At 45.2% G+C, this 22,958-nt stretch overlaps 1 protein-coding gene across 3 annotated transcripts; it reads right to left on the bottom strand.

The window, feature by feature from the left end:
• Positions 1-821: 821 nt before the first annotated feature.
• Positions 822-18,970, bottom strand: CAPSL (calcyphosine like). Of its 3 annotated transcripts, none has more exons than XM_075138064.1 (5): positions 18,688-18,970; positions 14,639-14,775; positions 13,648-13,825; positions 12,581-12,790; positions 822-4,263 (listed from the first exon to the last, which is right to left on the bottom strand). In XM_075138064.1, exons 2-5 carry the CDS (start codon positions 14,773-14,775, stop codon positions 4,162-4,164), a joined length of 627 nt encoding a protein of 208 aa, XP_074994165.1. In that variant the 5' UTR covers positions 18,688-18,970; the 3' UTR covers positions 822-4,161. The 3 variants fall into 3 exon arrangements, with proteins under 3 accessions (XP_074994165.1, XP_074994162.1, XP_074994164.1); XM_075138063.1 differs by lacking the exon at positions 822-4,263 and adding an exon at positions 8,571-10,447 and having other exon boundaries at positions 18,688-18,965; XM_075138061.1 differs by lacking the exon at positions 18,688-18,970 and having other exon boundaries at positions 14,639-14,796.
• Positions 18,971-22,958: the final 3,988 nt, after the last annotated feature.

Genomic DNA, 22,958 nt, shown 5'->3' with positions numbered 1-22,958 from the left:
ACTTTCCACGACAGAAAGGCTGAGCACACCATGTTTGTTTACTAGCATTATTCCAAATGGCTGCATGAGAATACTTTGAATTTGGCCAGACAACGTTCTCCTGCAACATCTGACCTAGGAAGATGGATGGAGCATCATGGATCCTGCCAGTGATCAGAAGACCTATATTTTTTTAAAAGTACCTCGTAAATTGCCTGGAGATAGCTTTTTTTTTTTTTTTCTTTTTTTCTTAACATTATGACAGAGAAAGGCATCCTTTCCTTTTCCATTCACCCTTCTCTGGACTCTGGGCCCAGCTCTAAAGGGTTCCACATGTGCTGCCACGCAGAGATGGCTGAGCCACTTCACAGTCCCTCTGGGAAGCTGCACATTGCCGAGCACACATTTGGAGATAAAGCTGCTACAGCCACATGTTTGCGTGACAGCCACTTTGCTGCACTCTGGGATTGGGGTTCACCTCACTGTGCAGGCTCAGTTCCTCTAGCTGCCTGAAATTCTCCTTTACTGAAACGCATTCACATTCCCAGAGTCTAAGGATAAAGAGGTCCTCTCTCATCCTCAGAGCTGCTCGAATTTGTTCTGACTGGTAATAATCACTGAGATGTCGCTACATTTGATGTAGCCTGCTGGAGAAAAACAGCAGTCCCAAGACAGCAGTCCACCTTCACCCGATGCCAGGGAAACCTTCAAACAGGAACAACCTTATGGTCCCTGTATGCAAAGGGGACGAGGATTTGGCTCAAGGCATTGCAGTGACATTTTACAGAATGGTTTTTATTGTTATTTCTCGCCAAAGGAAACATTGATCAATGAAGCAGAAAAAGACAAAAGCACTGAACATTTATTTGCTTTATAATGCTCATATTTCTTTTTAAAAAGAGCTGCTGGTAATGCTCATACTGTGCTGACTTGCACAGTGCGATTCCAGATGCAGACAGACTGTGCTGGAAAGAGATCCTCTTCCAGTAACACAGTGACAAACAAAAAGGGGATAGAGGAAGAAGCAAAAGCGCATCAGATAAATCCTGTACAGTATGTGCTATGCTTGTTTCGAACTCATACAAACATTTTTAAGGATTATCACAAATGTCTATTTGCACTATTTAAGCAGTAAGGAACCACTCTATAATAGTCTTTCTGTTTGTCCAGAAAGGTATAATGCTCTTTAATACGGGAAAAATAGTAGAAGCCTGATGTTTATTTACTTTAACCACTCTGAAATAGTTATATTTTTCCTATGTAGTACTCATATTTTTGCATAGCTGCTAATGTTTAAACATTTATTCTATTTTCTATGTCTTATTATCTTATTTAATTAGATAACATGTAACCTTGGTTTTATAATGTTTTTACTGTATTAAAAGGACGTGGCTATTTGCATGACCTATTTATGCTGCTCTAATTCAGTCTTCTAATACTATTCTGTCAGGATAGGACTTACTCTGCCCTTACTGAGATTTGGATAACTCCATGGGCTCTACCTAACTTCAGGCAGGATAAATCCCAGACAGCTCAGAGGCCTGAAAGCACTCTAGGGTAACAGCAAGCATCACCCTCCTTTCATCGCTGCCACTCTGCGAGCCAGGGAAGCCTCTCTGCAACTCCAGTTCCTATGTTTTGCACTATATGCCTTTGTTCATCCTGACTCCGACTGCCATCCAGCCCTTGTTATCCAGAAAACAGAGAGGTAACAGCTCTGGGAATCGGGCGGGTGAAGCCGATCTCCTGCCAATGGCTCGTACTTGCTCAAGCGAGCCAGCAGCTTTGCCCAAGCCCCCGTGTGCAGCTGTGAGTCCGCACCACGAGCACCAGAAAAGAAAAAAATAACCTCAGGCTTGCGATAGCGTAGGTATGTGTGCAGTAAGGCAAAGTCCCATATAGGCTGTGACCTCAGAGATGGTAGTTTGTTAATACACTGCTGAAAGCTGACAAATACACAACTGATAGAAAACAGAGCAGCTTTTTGTTAATTACGTTCATCCCAATGCAGCTTTTCTTGTGGAGGATATGGGCTAACTCATGCCAGACAGGGGGGTTACTTTCCTCCGGGCGTGCACCTGGGCCTGTGATGAAGCCTGTTCAGAAGAGTATCCTTCCAGGAGAGCAGCGGCGAGCACAGCCAAATGGAGGGGGGTTAAAGGTTAGCATTAAGGTTTCTAAAGGACCCTGGCTCCCAGAAACAGCCGTGAAACCTGTTCATTGAACCACACCCAACTGCCACCAAGCCAATGCCAACAATTGGGTCATTGCAGCGGTGTTCGGTCAAGTTCTGTCAGGCTGAACTTTCACAAGCGCTAAGCTCCTCCGAGGTAACTCTGGGGATTAGGCTGCTCTGAAGCGTGCAGGGGCTGGCAATCTCCTTCAGCTTTGATAATCTGAACTGTGGGAGCTAAATCTTTTGGAAAAATTGGTCCCTGACTATTTTGCAGATGCTGAGTACGAATATTTGAGCAGTCTTAGTATCAGCATCCCTGAACATCATATGCGATTTTATAGCCATCAACATAAATTTGATTGATAGGTGTATACAGATATAAAAACTTCAGGCTTTTTTTTGGAAAAAAAGAAATCCAAATATGCACCAAAGCAAGAAGCACCACAAACGCTTCTGGTCCATGGCCAGTTTTTAGATGCATAGTACATGCATATGAAGATACAGCCACAGCTCTGACAACGCTTCACTGGGCCAGGACCGAGTTCCCCCACAGGTGTTCACAATTCCCACCTGACTCAACATCCACACAGGGGTATGGCTCAGCTTTCACATACTCCATGCACCTTCTTTACTTCAGCATCACTTTCCTCCTCCACGCTTTCTACCTCCTGTGCTCATACTCAGCTGCACACACAAAAAGAGCTTGGTGACCCTGGTTTCTATGTAAGTGCTTTATGACACTGTGCCTGGAGCTGCGTGCTCCTCCCTCCGCACGTAACCATCGGGCTCTGCCAGCTCTTCTGCGCTCGTGGTACACGCAGCCGCTCTCCCCTCTTCATTTCTCCCCTCATCTATGCGCAGCTCATTTGCACTACGCAAACATCTCCTAGCGGCACACAAACACTAATCCGTGAAATAAAGTCAAGTCTTTTGCCAGTTATAACACCGAGTCACAGTCTAATTTTAATGATGCTGAAAAATGTTAATTACCTCCCAAGGCGATACTTATCCCCTGCTGAATTTATTAGTTTGTTTACCAAATCTCCTCCTCTTGTGCATGTTCATTAGGCAGGCTGGTAAAACACACAAAAATGCCGTGTGTGTCAGTGGGGTGGTAGAAGACCAGCTAAGCATGGGGAGGCAGGCGAACTGTTTCTGCCAGGGCGAAGGGATGGTTAAATGCACATGGTGTGCAGTGAAGTCTGGGCCATGAAACAAACGGTGAAGGGGTGGCCCGGCCACCGCTGCCGCAGGGACACGTGGCCGCATTCAGGGCAGTTTTAGGCAGGCACAAGCTGACCATGAAGCCATCCCTTCTGGCAGCAAGGGACCTGGCGATGCTGGCAGGGTATTTCTGCAGGGCAGGATTTCAGCCCCTTCTCGGCTTCTTAGCAGAACTGTTTATTGACTTGAAGGCCTGTATTTATCAGAAGTACTGCAGTGCTGCAGCCCTGAGGGAAACAGCAGCAGGTTTTTAGTCAATATGCTTTTGGCTCAAGCTAGTTATCTCTTTGGTTGTGAAGCTAACCTTTAAAACCAGCTAAAATGTAACATAAAGGAGACTTACCCTCTCTGTGACGAATTATTTTAGGGTCAAACCGTTCCTTATTACTGTGATCATTAAGCCTCCCAAATTAGCACTCCTGTGTGTAACAGAACATTGGCAAAACAAATCTAACGCATAGACACACAAGAAAACAACTGGCGATGCCAGGAAATGCAATTGCTAATTTATACTGACTATCCCCATGCCTTTGCTCACTCGGCAGCTCTAGGTTTCAGTAAGGCTGTCAGTTCCTCGGCTTTTAAGCGCCACCTGTTGAAACGTGAAGCCGCATGTCAAAGTCCAGCACTGGGACACTTGCTGGTGTCATCAAATCATGCAGCTCTGAAAACGTCGCTCAGATGGGAACTGGGAAAAAAACCAAACCCACAACAAACTAAACAGTGTTTCACTTCCTTATAGTCTCTGGTCCCAAAGAAGTTGGGGCAAATGAAAGCAAAAGTCAGAGCTTCCAGGATTTCTTCATCATTAAAATGAAGTAGGCATCACTGTCCACAGAAGCACTCACTCCAGAGTAGTAGTTCAAAAATTCATCTTTTGTAACCTAAGAATGAGAAAAACAGTGTTTACAATGTATGACGGCTATATACTATCCCAAAGCAAGATTGTTATGTAACATATCCCCATATTTTGCAAATAATTTTTTTGCATCTTCCAGAGAAATCTGATTTTTAGGTCAGACTGTCCTAATCTCACATTAGGATGTGTTGCTGCAGCAAGTTCTCACGCAGCGTTTGGCCCAATGACACTGAGGTCAATGGATTGAGCTTTTGGCTTTGGGAGACAGAGCTGTTGCTATGTCCTGGAAAAATGAATAAAAGAAAAGTTATTACGGTTATTGGTAATTATTGACTGCATAACTTAGATGTCACAATTAAATTTGATTAGGTCAACATTAGCACCATCACCAAATAAATGTAAAAAGCTCCAAAGGTCAGCCAAGCAATAAAAAATGAGAAACAAAGCAGAAATGCATTGGTGGAAATAAAGGAATAAATCTATGCCACAAAGTCAGAGCTTCTCTAAAGCTATAGGCTATTTTTTTTCCAGAAAACGTTCATAAGCTGAAAAAAAAAAAAAAATCAGTGTATTTTGAATACTAAAGTATCAGTGGAAAGTGAAAAAAAAAAATTGTAGCTTTTGGCAAAAATAGCATGTTTTCAATGAAAAAATAACAGATTTATCTCTAGAAAATAAACACTGCTCCCATTTTACCACAATCTCTGCTTTTCCACAGAAAACCAGGCTTGTGTTAACTTTCACAAAACATTCCACTTCCTTTCTTTCTCATTTTTGCTGCTTGCCAAGACGTTCAACAAGGTCTAGATCCCATCCCCATTCTTCAGCTGCAGCTCGTGTTGGGGTCAACGGCAACGTTGTAAGCTGGGAGGAAGCCTGGGTCCAGGTTTCGGCAGAGATGGGGCTGCCGTACCTGGGGTCGACTGCAAACCAGCGAGCTGAAGCTTTTGCATCCCACAGTGCTCCCACCTCCTGCAGCCTCTCTTGGCGTGAGAGCTGAAGAGGTGCTGGAGCCAAAACCAATGCTCGCTTTGAAATCGTGGAGACTTCGAACTCAGCTGGGGCAAACCAGTATGGCCGGGGGCTGCTTCAAATACTGAGGCTGCTCTCAGCCTCCTGGGGACTTGGCATTAAATACAACCCACTAGGAAACCTGCTTTGTGCTCATCCCTTCCTCCTGAGCTGGCTATGGGAAAGGAATTCTAGAGAAACAGGATGGGCTATAATCATCACGAAAGTTGCAGAAAGTGGGCAGCTGCCGACAGCGGCACGTTGCTCTCAGCATTATCTATTTTAGCAAGGAAAGCTGAGCATGCTGCTGCTGCTACTCCCGGTGTGGAGGACAGAGGCTGGGAGGCAAAAATAACCGAAATCTCCAGGCTTGCTCCTTCTGCCAGACAGTGACAGCAGAGGCTGGAAGCCCAGCTCGGGGATGGCAAAGCTCCGCTCTGCCCACGCGGCCGCAGAGGTTTGAGGCAGTACGGTGTAAAAGCTGTTACATAAAGGCAAGTTGGCTTTCATACAGCAACGTGCGCAGGTGGTTTCAGCTGCAAAAACCTCAGCTGCTTCCATCTGCCTCTGCCAAGACAGCTTTGTGCCAGAAGACCAACAAAATGAATCAGATCAGTGAATATACCTTGCGGTCTAATTTCAGGAATATAGGCCAGTGAGCGGGGCTTGCATTAAAACTCAGTTGCTTGAACCTTGAAAGAAATTTATGCTGCGGGAGAGAATATGAGCCAAACAACAGTCCTGGACCATATCAAGCCAAAAATTTCCCCCCCCCCCGGACAAAAACACGAAGCCGCAAAAGCACACAAGGGGCAAAACCAAAATGCAGTAAAGCACGCGGCAGGAGTGCCGCCTTTCCCCAGGGAACACACTGGAGGGAGAGGCTGTCCCCCGCCTCTCCGACCCCATGCCTTCTGCTCTTTCAGGAGGGGGTCACAGAGATGCTCTGATGGCTCAGGTAGAGGTCGGAGCAGAGTTTGGGGGAGGTATAAGGGAGACTTTTCGGAGCACGCTCTTGGCACTGCCTGGCAGGGAGGGCAGAGCTCAGCCCTGACAAGGCTCCGTGCCACAGGGCTGGCTGGAGCTCAAGGTGCAGGCAAAACCTTCGCCTCTGGTATTGGCCCACAGCCCTGCAGACTCAGATGTTCCTATGGTTTATGCCATCCTGTTTAGCGTCTGTTGCACAATCAGAAAGAAGAAATAGTGCTTCGAACACGAATCACCGACCAGGATCTGACAATCTTGATGCTAGCACCAGATACGATCGCGTGCATTGCTACCTATCTCCCAGTATCTGCTGTGTGCACTGTGCAACCACAGACTGGCAGGACAGCCTGCACCACCATCTATCTCCAGCATCTGCTGGGTCTGTAACCAGCACACAGCAGCCTGCAGCTGAACACAGGCGCTTGAGCTTCATTTTTGGCTCTCCCAGATCGCAGTGCAGCAGCCCCAGCAAACAGGGATAGTGAAGTGCTAAACGGTGACCCACTCTTAGCCCTGATATTCCTTCAAGTCTGGTTCAAATCCCTTTAACTTACCTTTAACCTCTGCAAAGTTCTTCCACTGAATCTCAGGTGTGTGTGCCCAATGTGTCATTATGGCTGCACATCTGCTAGTAGAAATTTTCTTACCTAGCAGTCAATGCAATGCCTGTGTTTGTTCCGTGAATTTGCACACGTATTAATCAAATGACATTTTTACAGCATAGATGCCAATTTGTGTTCTATGGCGTTGGATTACTTCTTTATCCTGAAAGCACTATTCCTTTTCTGCAGTTACCAGTTTTTACTCAGATTGCTCCAGGAGCAACTCTGTTCCCACAGAAGGGAGAGGAAACTTTGCCACCGACTTTGAAGGAATCTGAAACCAGCCCATGGAAACATGCTCTGTACAAAATTCGAAATGACTACGTTGTGAAAAATGTCCTCCTGATGCTGAGAAACACACCCAGAGAGCAATGAGGTCCACACGCAGGCAGACGCAAGGAGCCGGGAGCCGCTCTGAGGGCACCGGGGGTGCATCGGCTGCGGCTCTCACCTGCAGGGTGAGCGCTGAGCCCTCCCACCGGGACGAGGGTTTGAGCTCTCCTGGCTCACGTCCTTCAGGTCCCCACACAAAACCCCATTAGTCAAGCTCAGTGCAGAAATCTCACCCTGGAGCACTGAGTTTTCCCCAGCCATCACAGGCTCCGGCTCTGGCTCCGGAGGCTGGGGACAAAGCTTCTGCTGGTTTTAAAAAAGCATAGCTGCTTTTGCTACCTCCTGAAAAGGTATATTGCATTTGGGATTAAGTAAAATCAGGAAGTATTAGCACTGAAAAGACAAACTGGTTGCAGTTATTCAGATTAAAACTTCCTCTGCACTTGATTAAATGTCAGCACAACAGATTGCTGTGGGATCTGAAGACATGAGAGAGTGTGTAAGAAGGAAACAGTTTTTTCATTTTGTGATTCCCAAAGTCCATTCATAAAATCATAGAATGGGTTGGGTTGGAAGGGACCTTTAAAGGTCACCTAGTCCAACCACCCTGCCACGGGCAGGGACATTTTCAACTAGATCAGGTTGCTCAGAGCCCCGTCCAACCTCAATGTATCAAGGGATGGGGCATCTACCACCTCTCCGGGCAACCTGTGCCAGTGTTTCACCACCCTCGTTGCAAAAAATTTCTTCCTTATATCTAGTCTGAATCTACCCTCTTTTGGTGTAAAACCATTCCCCCTTCTCCTGTCGCAACAGGCCCTGCTAAAAAATTTGTCCCCATCTTTCTTATAAGCCCCCTTTAAGTGTTGAAAGGCTGCAATAAGGTCTCCCCAGAACCTTCTCTTCTCCAGCCTAAACAACCCCAACTCTCTCAGCCTGTCCTCACAGGAGAGGTGTTCCATCACTCTGATCATTTTTGTGGCCCTCCTCTGGACCCGCTCCAACAGGTCCATGTCTTTCCTGTGCTGAAGGCTCCAGAGCTGGACGCAGCACTGCAGGTGGGGTCTCACCAGAGCAGAGTAGAGGGGCAGAATCACCTCCCTCAACCTGCTGGCCACGCTGCTTTTGATGCAGCCCAGGATACGGTTGGCCTTCTGGGCTGTGAGCACACATTGTCATCTCATGTCCAGCTTTTCATCCACCAGTAGCCCCAAGTCCTTCTCAGCAGGGCTGCTCTCAATCCCTTCTCCCCCCAGACTGTATTGATACCACGGGTTGCCCTGACCCAGGTGCCATGAGGTTCACACAGGCCCACTTCTCGAGCTTGTTCAGGTCCCTCTGGATGGCATCCTGTCCCTCCGGCGTGTCAACTGCACCCCTCAGCTGGTAAATCAGGAAGTAATTCACATTACTTTTTATTTGAAACACAGAAGACAGATAACATGACACCCTGTTGTGGAACCAAGTAATAAATGAGAAATAAATGGATTCTACTCAAGCTGGCAGGACATGTACAGCTTCTATTTGATAGTAAGTTTGTTTTTCATATAAGGTATGTTGGCACTTCAGTAGCATCACAGTAACTAAAGACTCCTCTTATGATCGATGGCAATCATAAAGAGCCTCTTTCCACCAGTTTCCAGTTTCAGCCAGTATGCAAGTTTCTGGAGGTTTACAGATCAAAGAAAATAATTTGAGTTTGCAAAGCCTTTACTAAGGAATTGCGAGCAGCTGTTGCGCATTCTGGGAGCAATGGGATCATGGACAAAACAAGCAGAGTTTGCACAGGACCAGAGCAACAAGCACTCAGGACTTCTGTGTTTGAACCGTTAGCAGCCAGGCTAAGTAAGAGCTGAAACTTCATCAGTCAAGCTCTTTTAAAAGTCCAGTCTATAAGCCTATACTGCTTTAGCTGGCTGCTAGCCTGAAATGGAGCAAATGTCGCCATACATAAGCATCTCAGTCTGGGAAAGCAGCACAACGATGCGAGAGAAGCAGAAGGAAGACAAAAGGACAAGGAATCAAGGCAGGAATAGACAGCGCACACACACCCCCCCTTTTTTTTTTTACAATTTCCTTTGTGTACCATTTCCCCACTCTATATGAGGGAAGGACAGAAGATCTCAGGCAGCCTCAGTGGTGTGACCAGGAGGGTAGGTTTCCATCCTTTTTTCAGCATCAGAAACAGAAGATGACAAGACAAGAAAGTCACACGTTCTTGAGTTCCCAGAAAGTTCCCTGAAGTCATAGCTTGGTCATAAACCAGTATAAGTACAAAAAGTAGTAAGCAACTTTCAGTGTTGGTGTGTACAGGCAACAGCTACCAGACCAGTACATGTTCCAGGAACAGTGAGAAGAAAATACTATAACACATGTATGTCCTTTTAAGAAAAAAAATTAGTGAGATGATCTCACAGTACAAAAAGAAAGAAATCAAAGTGGGGAAAAAAGCTATAAGCAGGCCCACAGAGGTTTGAAACAAGGCAGGCACAGGAAAGATGCCTATATGCTGAGTTGTAAGCAGCAGAGAAAACGGGGCTTTAAAGAGCATTTTGCATTTATTCTGGTCCATGTCTACCCTTCTTGATTTGTTTCTCCCTCCAGCCTCCTGGCACTGGGAACTCACACTTTCCCAGCAGCAAGCTGGGCAGTTGCTCCATCCCACAAGTGAGACCCAAGAAGCCAAGAGATGCTGCAGTGGTACAGGCAAGAGGGCTACGTGACCCTCCTGGGACAGGCTTCCTCATGTTTGTAAGAGTCTGCCCCAGACCACCACCCTTCCAGAACATTTCGGTTTCCTCCTCTTGCATCCTCTATTGAACAGAGCTGTTTCTAACACTGGAGGAGAGGATATGTTCAGGAGCCACACGGACATGTGGATGTCTCAGAAGAAAGGAGCAGCTCATCTCAGAAAATAAAAGACGTGTCAGGGATGCAGGGAGAAAAGGGACAGATCTGCGGAGTGGATGGATGCCAGATCTGCTCTCTGATTATGCTCCGATCCCCTGAGGCTGAGCCTACCGAAGCATCTGGGAATTATTTCTGCAGATTGACTGTAATTGGCACAGTTACTGGAAACTGTTATTATGGAAAATGAGCGTGTTGTTGTGCATACACTTAATCATGGGAACCTACAAAAGGTGGAGGTAAAGTCTTGCTCCTTTAATCATATGATCAGAGTTTCCAAGCATTCTTCATCATGATGATAAAATAGACATCTGTGTCTATGGAAGCGCTGACTCCTGCATAGTAGTTCATGAATTCTTCTGTTGTGACCTGAGGCAGAAGGATTTAAAATAGGAAAATGAACCTTATTTTTTTAATGCTATCAGTCAAAACCACAAATTGAGAAGAACTCTAAATGAAACTTAACACCTGCTATTTCATGTTGTTGCTAGTGAAAAGGAATCCAACAGGAAGAATGGAGACACTGAAAATTTGTGTAAGTTCACTTCTTCTCTAGAAATAAGAGCACTTGTCCTCCAGGAATACTTGGATGGAAATGAAACGTGGAGTTAAACTAACCTTACCAGAATTGAAGTTAAAATCAGTGCTGCCCAAGAAGACAAATCTTTTAAGGCCTTTTTTTCCAGGGATGCTATAATCTGGTTCTTTGCATTATTATTAATAAAAGTGGATGGGGTTTCTGGTGCAACCCAGAGGCAGCTAGGAGCTTTATATCCATTCACTAGAGAGAAAATATCATTGCTCTAAACAGGTCTCACTTAAAGAAGCAAACATTCTTTCGAATACCTAAGGGTTTTAAATATCTTTCATGGGTATTTTGAGGTTGAATCGGTTTTAAAATGACCATTAAAAAAAAAAAATCAGATTAGCAGATACAAACAGTGCACGTTTCTTGTGATGCCTTAACTCTTGAACCGTACAGGTCATTCTTTGAATAAATATCACATAGAAAAATATTTGGTTTGTGCAATTGAGAGCTAAGTAAAATGTGACAATGGGGAGAAGTGAACACTGTAGACTGTCCTACCATCAGGAACCAATTTACAAGCTTTGCTGACCCTGCCTATTTCAGGGGCACCTGGCAAGATCACCGTGAAGAGGACCTTTCTAGCAGATGCTTAGCCTTGAGCCATTTCTGCTGAAAACATTGTAGGCCTTCAGCTCATACCAGTATACTTAGTGATCTCTGATTCAGGCACAGGAAAGTCACAGTCAGTTCCCAGAAGAAACTGCAATCGGGTGGGCTAACGTCAGGATTGCTGAACAAGAGGTGGGTGCTCAGAGTAACTTTTCTATAAGCTCAAACACTGCAGCATTTATGAGGTACAAGGCACTGAACTTGTCGAGGATCATTCTGGGGACTCATTTAGTGTCTTCATGTATGACCTCAGCACAAAAAGCAGGAACATTTTGCTTGAGGTTTGCTAGATGTCACCACTGCTGCAGAGAAGGAAGGGGACAACTCACGCAGCTGGTACCTCTGAGGATGACACAACAGAAAAAGGGACGAAATTCAGCTCTACCAAGTGCAAAGTCATGCCCAAAGGAAATAAACATCACCTCCCTACAAACTGAGAGCCTGCTGTTGGAAACAAAGTGGAGGATTTGGGTGTAGTAGCCCGCCATGAGACAGGTAGGAGCGCAGCCATGAAAACCCAGGTGCAACCTCAAAAGTGCGAAGTGTTAAAAGACATTCCACAGAGTGCTGATGAAACCTTAGCTAGTTTGTTATTACGAACAGCTCGGACTGAGAATATCACCATGTGAACAGCAGAGGTCTACAATTGCTCAGACCAAAGAAGTTTGCAGTTTGGCTCAGAGACGGTTACAAAGTGGATGCATAAGAAGTCCATCAAGAAGGTGCCCAGGCTTCGCACCTGCACTGGAGAGTCGAGGCAGAGGGCAGGAAGGGCTCCCAGCCCTGCCCCAGCTTGTGGCTCCTCAGGGCGGCCCCCCCAACCCCACCCTCCCTCCAACTCACTGTGGATAAATCTATCTCTATTATAGACTGATTTCCAAGTCAAGTGTCTCAGTAATCACACACACTAGAGAAGGAACTTGCTTTTGAACTGGATCCTGGTATTTATCCTCTTAGGAAGTGAAAAATCCTCCAATTTATGTGGATCTTGAAAATCAGCAATCAGGTGGGTGAGTCTGAAGATATACTTAGAGTAACCTATGAAAGTAGAGCATTAAGGCTACGAGCCTGTAAATTCAATCTCAAATTTACCCTTGCACCTCCTGCAGAGCCCCTTTGCCTCCGAATGCATAAGCAAGCTGCGCCAACAGCCCTACGCAGAGGTTACGCATCCATTTTCCTGTCCCCCATAAAAGTGACCCAAATGCATGTTTGGTATTGCGATCACTCTCACATGTAATAATTTAAGTCAAATGATGAGTCAGATGGTGATTTCATGGCTTGACATTAGGTGTTTCACTTACCTTCCCATCTTTGTCATAGGGTGAATCAAAATTATCCAGAAAGGCCCTAAAAACTTCATCTTCTGTCCAGTCTCCATTTTGGTATTTGGGATGATGCTTTGCATTATACACCCCCCGTAAGTCTTCAATTGTTATGACACCATCTCCAGTCTTATCTAATTTCCTAAATGCCTGCATGATGATCTCTTTTCTTGCATTTGACATGGGAGGCTGTAAAGAAATATTAACAGAATCATTTTATTTCTGCCAACTACTCGCCCAGTTCCAAATTCAAGTAAGTGCTGTTCTTAATAGTAAACCTATTTCAAGGCACTTGGGACAACAAACTGCTGACAGTCTACACTGTCCATGAGCTCAGAAGGGCAATATATCACCAAAAAAAAGCAGTGTGATCGAGACTATTCAATGTCTATCAATATGATAGTAAACGGACAATAAGAGAGAAAATGCTGCCTAGAACGCTTTCCTATTCTACTTATTTTAAATATTTCTAACAAAAAATTACTAATTACTCTAAGCAGTAATTATTTTCTTTCTTAATTGTTTAGACTTCAGCAGAGCAAAGAGGCTCCAACCAAATCAGTCATACTGTGGTTAGAGAAAGCCATCACTAGATTAGTTCATGTTATAAGGAGCTGCATCATAAAATGATCGACAAAGAAGTGAGCTTAATGGGCTGAACCACATAGGTACCTGGACTGCAACAGGAATTTAGACACTTAAATCAAGGCAGCAATTCACAAAAAAAATCACAACCATTTATTTGCAACTGTTCTATTCTGTTCTATTTGCAAGGAGCCTTACACCTTGCCAATAAACTGCAGAGATGTGTTGGCTTCTGAGCTCTCTCATCCACAGAGATGTTGTTTAGAATGATTTTCTTCTTTCGCATATTTAGATGGAAATAGAATATTTGCAGTCCTCAAGAGTTACTGACTTTTTAAACAGAGCTGTAGATTTTGCTAATTACCAAGGTGAACAAAAGTGCTGTGTTTCATGTTCAGCTAATGATGAATCAAAGCTTTTTCTCCATTTAATGCAGTAATAACATAAATTTCTAGACTTACTCTCAGTGTAACAAGAAATTCATCAAAATCAATTGTTCCACTGCCATCTTTATCAAATATCCGGAAAATCTCTTGTGCTTCTTCCTTGTCTATCATCATAGCATAATCATTTAATCCTTTCACAAACTCTTTGAAATCAAGGGTCCTGCTGTTGTCATCATCCATAATCCGAAATACTCTGTGGAAAATGTGCAGTTTGAGAAGAATGCATAGGAAAACTTGGAGAATGCTGCAGCGGTTTAGGACAGTGCCGAAGCACAGGGGCACCTTACTGAGAGAACATTTCCCCCTTGTACAGTCTTCTGAGAAAAAAAACAAAAGAGGGAGGAAAAAAAAACAACAAAAAACCCCCACACTTATTGGCAGCAGAGATGACTTGCTTATATTAGGCGCCTGAATATTACACAGCTGAAGTTAAATGAGGTGAAGGCTGCCTTAACTGAAGGAGTCTTCCTATTCATTACACTTTGAGCTGTCTAAAAGGTGGGCATATAGATGAAATTCCAGCTGGTCCAGAATGATCCCTCTGTGGTCTATGGGCCCTGGGAGGGGTTTCAGGGTGTGCAGCAGCTCCCCCTTCCTAGCGGGGGGGTGACCCACACGCTCGGGGTGACTGCAAAAGGACTCTGGATGCCTCCTACAAACGAGACCATTAGACACAAGGGAATCACACCCCGAGGGAAAGGAAGGACAAAATCCCCAGTATTGAGATACTTAAGTTAATGATAGAAAATACCAAAGAGAAAGGTATTTTTTATGTTGCCCCTCTCTCCCCAGCAGGAGTCTCAAGGAAGCACCCTCCTCTGAGGGACTCACAGCCCTTCAACAGGCGAGCAGGTCAGTCTTGTCTCCCAAAACACAGGAGCCCCAAGCCCAGGCTCTGCGGGTTGTGGCATTTGCATTGGAACCAGTTTTGGTCCCTGCTTAGGCCATGAGCCTCTTGCAGCTAAAACTATTAGGCTGAATAATGGATTTGACTTCTTAGACTCACCTGCCAAGTCCTTTGATGCCTGCAGATCCCCTTGCCAAACACTTCAGGCGAAGTCTTTCTACGGGGTCGGTGGTTTTAGACAGGTCTCTTTTGGCCTGAATTGCCATCTCTCGGTCATGCCTTGCGGTACCCGGCATCTGGAAGACCAAAGCGCTCATACGGCGCGGATTCACATAGACAAGACAGAGTGCTGAAACCTGCCTTAGATGGAGCACCCCAAATGCCTCACTTGCAAGGTGCTGGCAACTCTCTCATGAGGACTCGTTTTGACCCGCTATCTCCTTTGCCTTCTATCAGATATCCTTCTACCAGAAGGGGAAATTGCCAATATGGGTCACCAGCCCTGCAAGGAGAGCTCAGCCAACCACCCTGTGATTAACCCAGATGCAAATGTGAAAGTGTGGGTAAGAATTTGCAGCCTACGGTGTACGTACACAGTGAAAACTGATGGACGCAGCCAGGACAGCACTGCTGCCTCCGCATCCCCAGCAGCCCTCCTCAGCCTGGCCAAGTCTGCAGTTAGCATTTGCCCACAGGCAGAACTGTGACAGCAAAAATTGTGCTGGGTGAGGACCTTTTCCTTATGTTTGCTCTTGTTCCACTGTAGTCCTAATCCTCCAGAGCAGGGCTTTCCCCCATTGCACGCCTGAGCAATGGCGATCGCTCTGAGACCTGACCTCGCTTACAGATCACACCTCGTGCTATTTTAACACAACTGCAGAACAAATTAATACCTTAAACTTGCACAGCGTTTAGCACCCCAGGATTTCAGGACTCTGCCAACAGTCACGTAAGCCTTCCAGCTTCCCTCAGAGGAAGACAGCGGAATAAAAAGTGGGCAAACCAGCCCGTGCAAGAGCACCACCACGAGCAGCACGCCCCGGCTGGCAGAGGGTCGCTCCTTCTCCCACAGGGATTATTTGTGCCGAGCGCTAAGAGCACCAGGGCTGCCCATGCCCATACTGACATTTTAGGGGCACGTTGAACCCTGGCCCCTGGGCACATGCTCAGGGCCAGGACTGCCACTCCCTAGCCTGGCTGCTGGATCTGCAGGCCACGAAGGCCCCCAAAATATTTTCCAGTCTTTAAAGCATCACTGGACCAGGGCATGAAAGAGTCACAGAAAGGCTGGGCACGAAAAAAGTCACAGCAGAGCTCTTGACTCGGAGGGCACTTGGTGCTCTGCTGAGGGTGCTCTGGGATGGGGAGATGAAGAAGATGGGCAGCCCTGTGAGGCATCGTCAGTGCATGTTGCACTTCCAACCTCGTTGTCATTGCACGTGATGAAGTGTGAGTTGAAACTGTCAAAGAAACCTTCTGAGAAACACGGAATTAAACTGTTTCATCTCAACTACTCTGCTCCTGTCTACAGAGCATTGGCTACGGCAGCTGGTAATGTCATGTGTGCTGACTTTTGCAACCCCTTCAGACAACACCAGCTGGGCTTGGAAAAACAGAAAAATAAAATGTTTTTGTTCCCTCCAAATGGTTATTGTAGAAGTCTAGCATGGTAGAAAAGAGACCATTTCAGCTTTTGCTTCAGCCAGAATGAGCAAAGTTCTTCTGGGAACTCATTAATGAGTGACCAGAAAGACCTTAGAGCTATGTGAGATCAGCAGTCAAAAATGTTTTCTGCAAAGAATGACCTGTCCTTAAGGGGAGATGTTTAGTTGGCAAGAATATAAAATACAGTGAGGTTACATAAACACAGTGCAAACTGTATTTACATTATATAATTATGTATTATAGCTTTTATATATAAAGCGTATGGACCTATATACAGAGTGCATAACACATGCATAGCACTGTGCAGTATGCCTCTATACTGTGTTATGTATTTATATAGAGCTATAAATACTGAGACCAATGATGACATAATTCGCCTCCACAGCACGCTGCAAAAATCTACACAAACGCACACCATGCAAGGAGTATAGTAGCTCTTTGCCTCGGGTTCAGTGGAGGCATTTCCAGTATACTGCAATGCGCATTAGATAATCATTGCAGCGAGATTAATGAATTGAGGCTAGGGAGGGATCATCTGATACGGTATCTATTACGATCTCCTATACCTCAATAAAAGCCACTGAAACTGGCCAGTTCTCAGTTATCTCTGCAGTAAGTACAAAGTTTGCTTCTGCACCTACAAGCATTTCTAGCTGAGAACTCACCATCTCCAGGCTAAGTTGTTCCAGTGTTGAATCATTTTCTTTTCAAAATACGTTCTTTGTTTCTAGCCTGAATTTCCCCATCATTAGATACTGTTTTACTTTCTTTTACTAGATTAAAGAGCTACCTATTAAAAATTTGTCCAGATGCAAACACTCGAAGGTCCCTTTTAAACCCTCTTTGGCTAGGTAATTAGGCAGAGCTTGGTACTCTTGGCACAAAATTACTTTCCAGATGTTAGATAATTCTGCCATTGTTCCTGAACTTTTCCAGTTTTTTCCAGTGTTCCTTCTGAAGCAGGACAGAGCACTCTAATAATAACTAATGCCATAGGCAGAGATATTCCCATTTTTTTTCCCAAGGTACGATGGTTAAAAACACTAATAGTAAGTATTTCTGCTGCTCTTTGCAAATCTCCATTCTCTGTAATGTTCAGTAACAAAATCACCAACACTATGTTGTTATATAAAACTCAGCAATTAAAGTCTGTTTGTAAAGTGATTGCACTTACACATTACACTAAAGCCTCTTAAACATGACCTGGCTTCCTGTGTCACACAGCAGTAAGCGTTTGAGAATCCCTTCCATACATTCAGTAAACACAGAAAACCAGTTAAATATAAACCTTACTACATGCAAGTCTGGTCCATAGTAACACGTCTACCACTTCCCTATTTCTGTTGGCTGCTGGTTTAAGCTAGAAATAAATCCTTCCCAGGCTATTAAATGACTATATTGCATTGTAAGAAAACAGATTCTGAATCAGAGCAAGGATGGAGGAATCACAGTGGTTCACATGCTCTCTCCTTTCATTTTGCTTTTGCCCCTTTTTGGATAATGTGAAATAATTAAAGATACAGTCAGGATTTGCTGAATATAACAGTTCTCTGTATACCTTACAAATCTGTTATGCATTAATAACCATTACTAAAACAAGACAGGGTAATAACCATAATTTTGCATGTTTTTGATTCTTACATCTCTTCCAAGACCATCAGATGTCTCCCACGGTGAAATGAAAAAGGGGCTGCTTAACTTAATTCTGAACGCCAGAGAGTTTTGTTTTGCGTAACAGCCTGGGCTGTGAGCAATTACAATACCCCATGTCCTCAGCATTGTTTGTTTCTATGGGCAATGTTGTGTTGTGCAGGCTGAACAGAAATGATTGCCTTTCTTCTCAACAAATACAAATTTTGGGTTGGGTTTTTCCAGAAGAACCTTAGGCTGTTCAACAACCAGATCCCTTTACATCCCTCTATGCCTGAGGCTTAAACCTGGAAAGAGTCAGATTTAATCTAAGCTCAGCACCATTCGTTTAGACGTTATCCTTCAGCTGAGCCCAAGAACCTCCTGTGAAAATCCTGAAAAACACCCCAGAGTGGCAGGCAGAAACCCATACCAGCCTCTGGATTACCGTAGGCTCCTGAAAGCCCCTGTCCTGGCCAAACGCATGGGTCGCACACCACCCCTGAGCAACGATCTCAGATTCTGGGAATAGATTAAGTGGCCTAAACCAATTGCACGCACTTGGTTTATTCCTAATAATTTCATTAAATTATTAAGAGCATGAAAACAGTGTGAGTATGTGGCAACTATCTAAACACCTCCTTAAAAAATCTGGCTTCCCAGCCCCACTGACCCCTCTGTAGCAGCCTCCCCTCTGCCTCTCCACATCCCCAGCATCATCCGGCATCCCCTCCCATCTTCTGGCAAGTGGGGCATTACTGCTCTTGCTATTTTGCGTATGTGTGTGTGTATATATATATATATATAAAAAATTATATATGTATATTAAAAAAAAACTACTCTTGGCTGAACTGCAAGCTCAACTGATCAGAGAAGCTCACTGCGACTAGCAAAGAAGAGAGAAAATCCTTTACCTGCAATGCTATCCCCCGCCGGGGGTTTCCAGCCAGGACTTGGGAGGTGTCGGGGGGCTGGGACGGCGTCGTGCCCCTCCTGCCTCCCCACTCCCTGGCTCTCGCCGGGCTCAGGCAGCGAGCGGAGGGGATGCAGGGCCGTGGGCTCACTGCAGAGCTTCCTCGTCCATCTCGTTTTACTTGTTTACACACCCGGCTGCCTCAGCCCCCCCCTTTTTTGGGAGGCCTGGAGTTTACCAGCCGGTCTCCACGGTGACACTGGTGGCTCGGCTGGCCCGACCTGCAATTACACTGCTTCCCTGGGCGATTGCCGCTGGGTTGCAAGAGTCCTTTGATTTAACCTCTTTTTAAGTCAATGCCTTCCTTCTCCTCTCTGCCCACATGGGCTGGGTAGGGGGGGGAGTGGGAGACACCTCGAGCTGCCCCTCACCCAGATGCCCGGGGATGCCTGCAGGAGGGTGCAGCATCGCCGTGCCAGCCTTGGGCATGGCTGTGTTTTGATAACATCTTTCTCCACTCTGTAGTTGATAGGGTTGAAAAAACTTGCTGGTTCAATCGTTTACTCAAAATACAGTAGGAGAAAATAAGTAAAAGCCTGTTGATTGTGTTTCACGAAAAACAAGTTGCCAGCGTATTTTTTTTCCTGCTGATTAATTGCCATTTTGAAAACTTGCTGGCAGTAAGAACCTCTGGGGAGATGCTGAGACTGTGTGTATTTGCAGCAAGAAGAACACTGAAAAGGTTAAACACCCATACAATGAGGAAAAATTGCTCTCCGACTAGACACAGCTATTAACAACTCTGTCTGCAGAAGGTCACAAGCATTATCGGTGACATAGTGTAACACTTGGGGAAGGAATCGGTGTATTGATGGACTCCTTAGGGGTAAAAAACAGCCCATGTTATGCTCCCTGGCCCTCCCCGGCAGCAGCAAGCTGAACACACAGGATCAGCGGTGATGGCAACAGCAGCCCGTACAAGTCGACGTGAGAGTGCATGGGAAATGGAGAGAGAGCCCAGTTCTGATAAAACACTGAGCAAGAATGAATAAGTGCATTGTCTCCTGACGAGCAGAAAATGATTTTAGGCAATTACTAGAGTAATAGCATTTGCATCCTGGCGGGCTGCTTATCTTTCATCGACAGGTACTTCCTGGTACTAAACCAAAGCTTGTGCAAGACTTCGTATGTGCTTTACGTCTCCCATCTGGCAACTGATCGTACATTAATGCAGAAGCAGGAAACAATCCTTATTTAATCATTCAGCGATTTAAAAATATTGGCTTTGTGACAAGGTAACATCCCTCCGTCTGCTATCTTTGTTTTATGAATTGATCTCCAGAGGTCTCCTGGGAATACAGGAGAGATAAGGGGCTCCGAATGCGACCTGGGTGGCCGGCGCAGGAGGAGCAGCCCCTGCCGTCTGCCAGCGCACACTGCAAAGGCAAAACGGAGACACCGAAGACTGGAGAAATAATTTTCACTGAAGAGCAACTGGGCCCTTGAAATTCAGCATCCCACCTGAGTAAAGCAATTCTTCAGATGCAGAATTCGCACTCACTTTCAGAGGGGTGCATGTAGATTGGAACAGCAAGGACAGGCTCTTGAAAGCAAAAGAGTAAGTTAATTCGACATCTGGATAGTCAGCTGCCTTCTGCTGCCGTTCCTGCCCTCTGCCAGGGAGCCCAGGCACACACATACACACACGGACGTTCAGTCTACCGTCCACGCACTCCTCTGAAAACTGGACTGTGCCATGGCTGAGCTGGTTAATGAGTTACGAATTTGAACAATTATTAATGTGCTTTCAGGTGTCTCAGATTGCAGCAGGCTGTGATTAAGTTTATTTGATTGTACCTGCTCTGTTACTGTGCACAAAGCTGTAAGCAGAGCTCAGTGAATTCAGAATTTATCCTAAAGGAGATAGATAGAGCTTTCATCAGAACTCTGATGGAATTTTTCCTCCTCATTTTCTAAGTAGCTCTGAATATATGCCTGTTTGATTTTTGGTTTTGCTCAGTTTGAACAGCCTGAACTGTCTGTTCCGTTTGTGGTTCAGCACTGAACCTACTAAGTTCAGACTGAATCTACTAAGAAAAAAATCTGTGAGATCTAACATGACCTATACACTCATGACAAAGACTGAGAACTTGTCAATTTAAGTTTCCAAAAATTCATATTTCTTGTTGAGACTAGGCAGGAGGGAAGGCATAAGAAATGCCTTATAAGCATTATAAGAAGTGTCTCAAAGAAAAGAGAGAAGCCACTGGGCATTTTGCCAGAGTTAGTTTACATGCACTAGCATTGTTTCTTAATGTGCTACCTGTGACCATCGCTGCTGAGAAGTTCTCCAGCAGGGAGAACTGCAGGTATGAACACGTCCACTTGTACTTGGTAGCGGAATCAGCATGGTGTTTAATTTCCAAAACAACTAAATTAGCAGGTTAAAAAAAAAAAAAAAAAAGGCAAGCATGAAGTATCAGAACACTATACACCAAAGACGACTAATTTTAAAGGATAAACCTTTGGGGTTTTTCCTGCCATTAAAATTGAGGAATTTTCACATACACCAAAAAAGAAACCCCCATGGTAAGTAACATTGTCAAGGGAAAAGTATTCCCATTTTAAACCAAGCTATAATCCAATTAAATTGAACTCCCAATCCAAATAAGATGCTTTTACATCCAAAAATGCTGTCTCCCTGTGTGGTTCGTAGTTATCCAGCTGAAATTAATTGTGCTCATGATTGGTCTCCAGAGCTGAGACCAGCTGGCCTATGCAGACCATGCCCATGCTACCGAACTCCTTCCCAAGAGGGTGATCACATCCAACTTGCCTGCTGGGGACGGTCCCCAGCCCTGCTCGTAACAGAGACGCAGCCCAGTCTCTGCACTGGGTCTGACCCCACAGCAGTGACCCTCAGCTCATCCCTCCGGGCTGAGGAGCCTTTCCAGCCCGGAGAGTGCACGGCGCTGCCCGATGGATCGCTCTGTCCGGCTACGCATCTTCAGCATTCCTCACCTTTACCTTGCCTTACCTTAGCTTTTCCCCTCACATTGGGGAAGCACAAACAGATTTTTTTTTTTTTAATGCCATGTCTGCTGTTAAAGGCATGTGTCGCTTGACAAGTTTTTTAAGGTGATTTGAGATCAGGAGTGTTCCAGAAAAGGGGGTAGTTACTTTGAAATATTTTTTTCTTGCAAAGCTACCACAAATCTGTTTTCAGTTGGAGAATGGAAAAAGCTTTTTAAGAAATTTAGCAACTAATATTTACCAACAATCAGTTATTTTTTATCCGGCAGCTTGAAATAATGAAACTTTAAGTTTTTTAAAGATTTCAGGCAAAGTGGAAAAAACTTCATGTTGTGGGGTTTTGGTTTTTTTTATTCTCTCACATTTCTCAAAAATGTTGACAAGCTTCTGCCAACCACAGTCAAACAATGCAACGGAGGTCTGACATGCATGAGGAACTTGTATGCTCAACCCCCTCTCTCTTTGCTCCAGAGAAGAAAACAAGTTAAATGGACCCCGTGTTTAGTAGGATCAAATCCCTTTTGATGCTTTTGAAAAGCTATGCTTGATCATTGCAGAGGGAGGAGGTACGGCAGAAGAGGAAAGCAGTCTGCAGCTTGCTGCAACAAAACCCAGAACGATCTGTCCTCGGTGAAAAGGGCAAAGAGAAGGGAGCCAAAACCAGAGAGAAGATTTCAGTTAGCTGCTCCTCAAAGAGGCCTCCCTAAAGATGGTCACAAAGTGCTGGAGTAGGCTGGGGAAAGAAGAGTGGTTGTGAAGTCTCTGCTCTTGGCACAGGCACATGCCAAGAGGGGAAGTCTTGATCATTTTTTGTTGTCCCTCCCAGTCCTCTGAAATGTGGATTTTTACAGGTATAGATCATGCAGGCACAATTAGGCAGGAGGGGAAAAGGCGGTAAGGAAGCAACGTCATTAGTTGCACAAAAGAGGGCAGACGCTCTTTCTTCTAGGACATGGGCAAAGCATGGGCTGCAGGAGCGGCTGGAGGCTGCGGGGAGGAGAAGGTGTGTCAGTTGCCAGTGAGGGGAGTGCTTCGCTTGTCAGCCTGTGGAGCCTGTCTGACTGCAGCTGTTACTTCAGTCTGTCTGGTGCCATTTCTAAAATGACCACAAACACGATGTATTTTTTGTTGTTGTTCTCTGGAGCTTCCTCTCCAAATTACCAGGGCCTGTTTGGGTTCACCAGAAACTTGCTGGTGGCGTGTGAGTCAGATGCTTTTCCCTACCAGGGCATGGTTGAC

The sequence above is a fragment of the Calonectris borealis genome, chromosome Z (assembly GCF_964195595.1).
Source record: "Calonectris borealis chromosome Z, bCalBor7.hap1.2, whole genome shotgun sequence".
Classification (NCBI taxonomy): Eukaryota; Metazoa; Chordata; class Aves; order Procellariiformes; family Procellariidae; genus Calonectris; species Calonectris borealis.
This window is presented reverse-complemented; position numbering and strand designations above follow the sequence as displayed.

Excerpts from the sequence above, each read along its gene's own strand:
- CAPSL (XM_075138061.1), bottom strand. The coding sequence starts at position 14,796 with ATGAGCGCTTTGGTCTTCCAGATGCCGGGTACCGCAAGGCATGACCGA. Across the intron at positions 12,791-13,647 it reads AATTTCTTGTTACACTGAGA|CCTCCCATGTCAAATGCAAG; the intron begins GTAAGTCTAGAA and ends ATTTCTTTACAG. Across the intron at positions 4,264-12,580 it reads CCTATGACAAAGATGGGAAG|GTTACAAAAGATGAATTTTT; the intron begins GTAAGTGAAACA and ends TCTCATTCTTAG.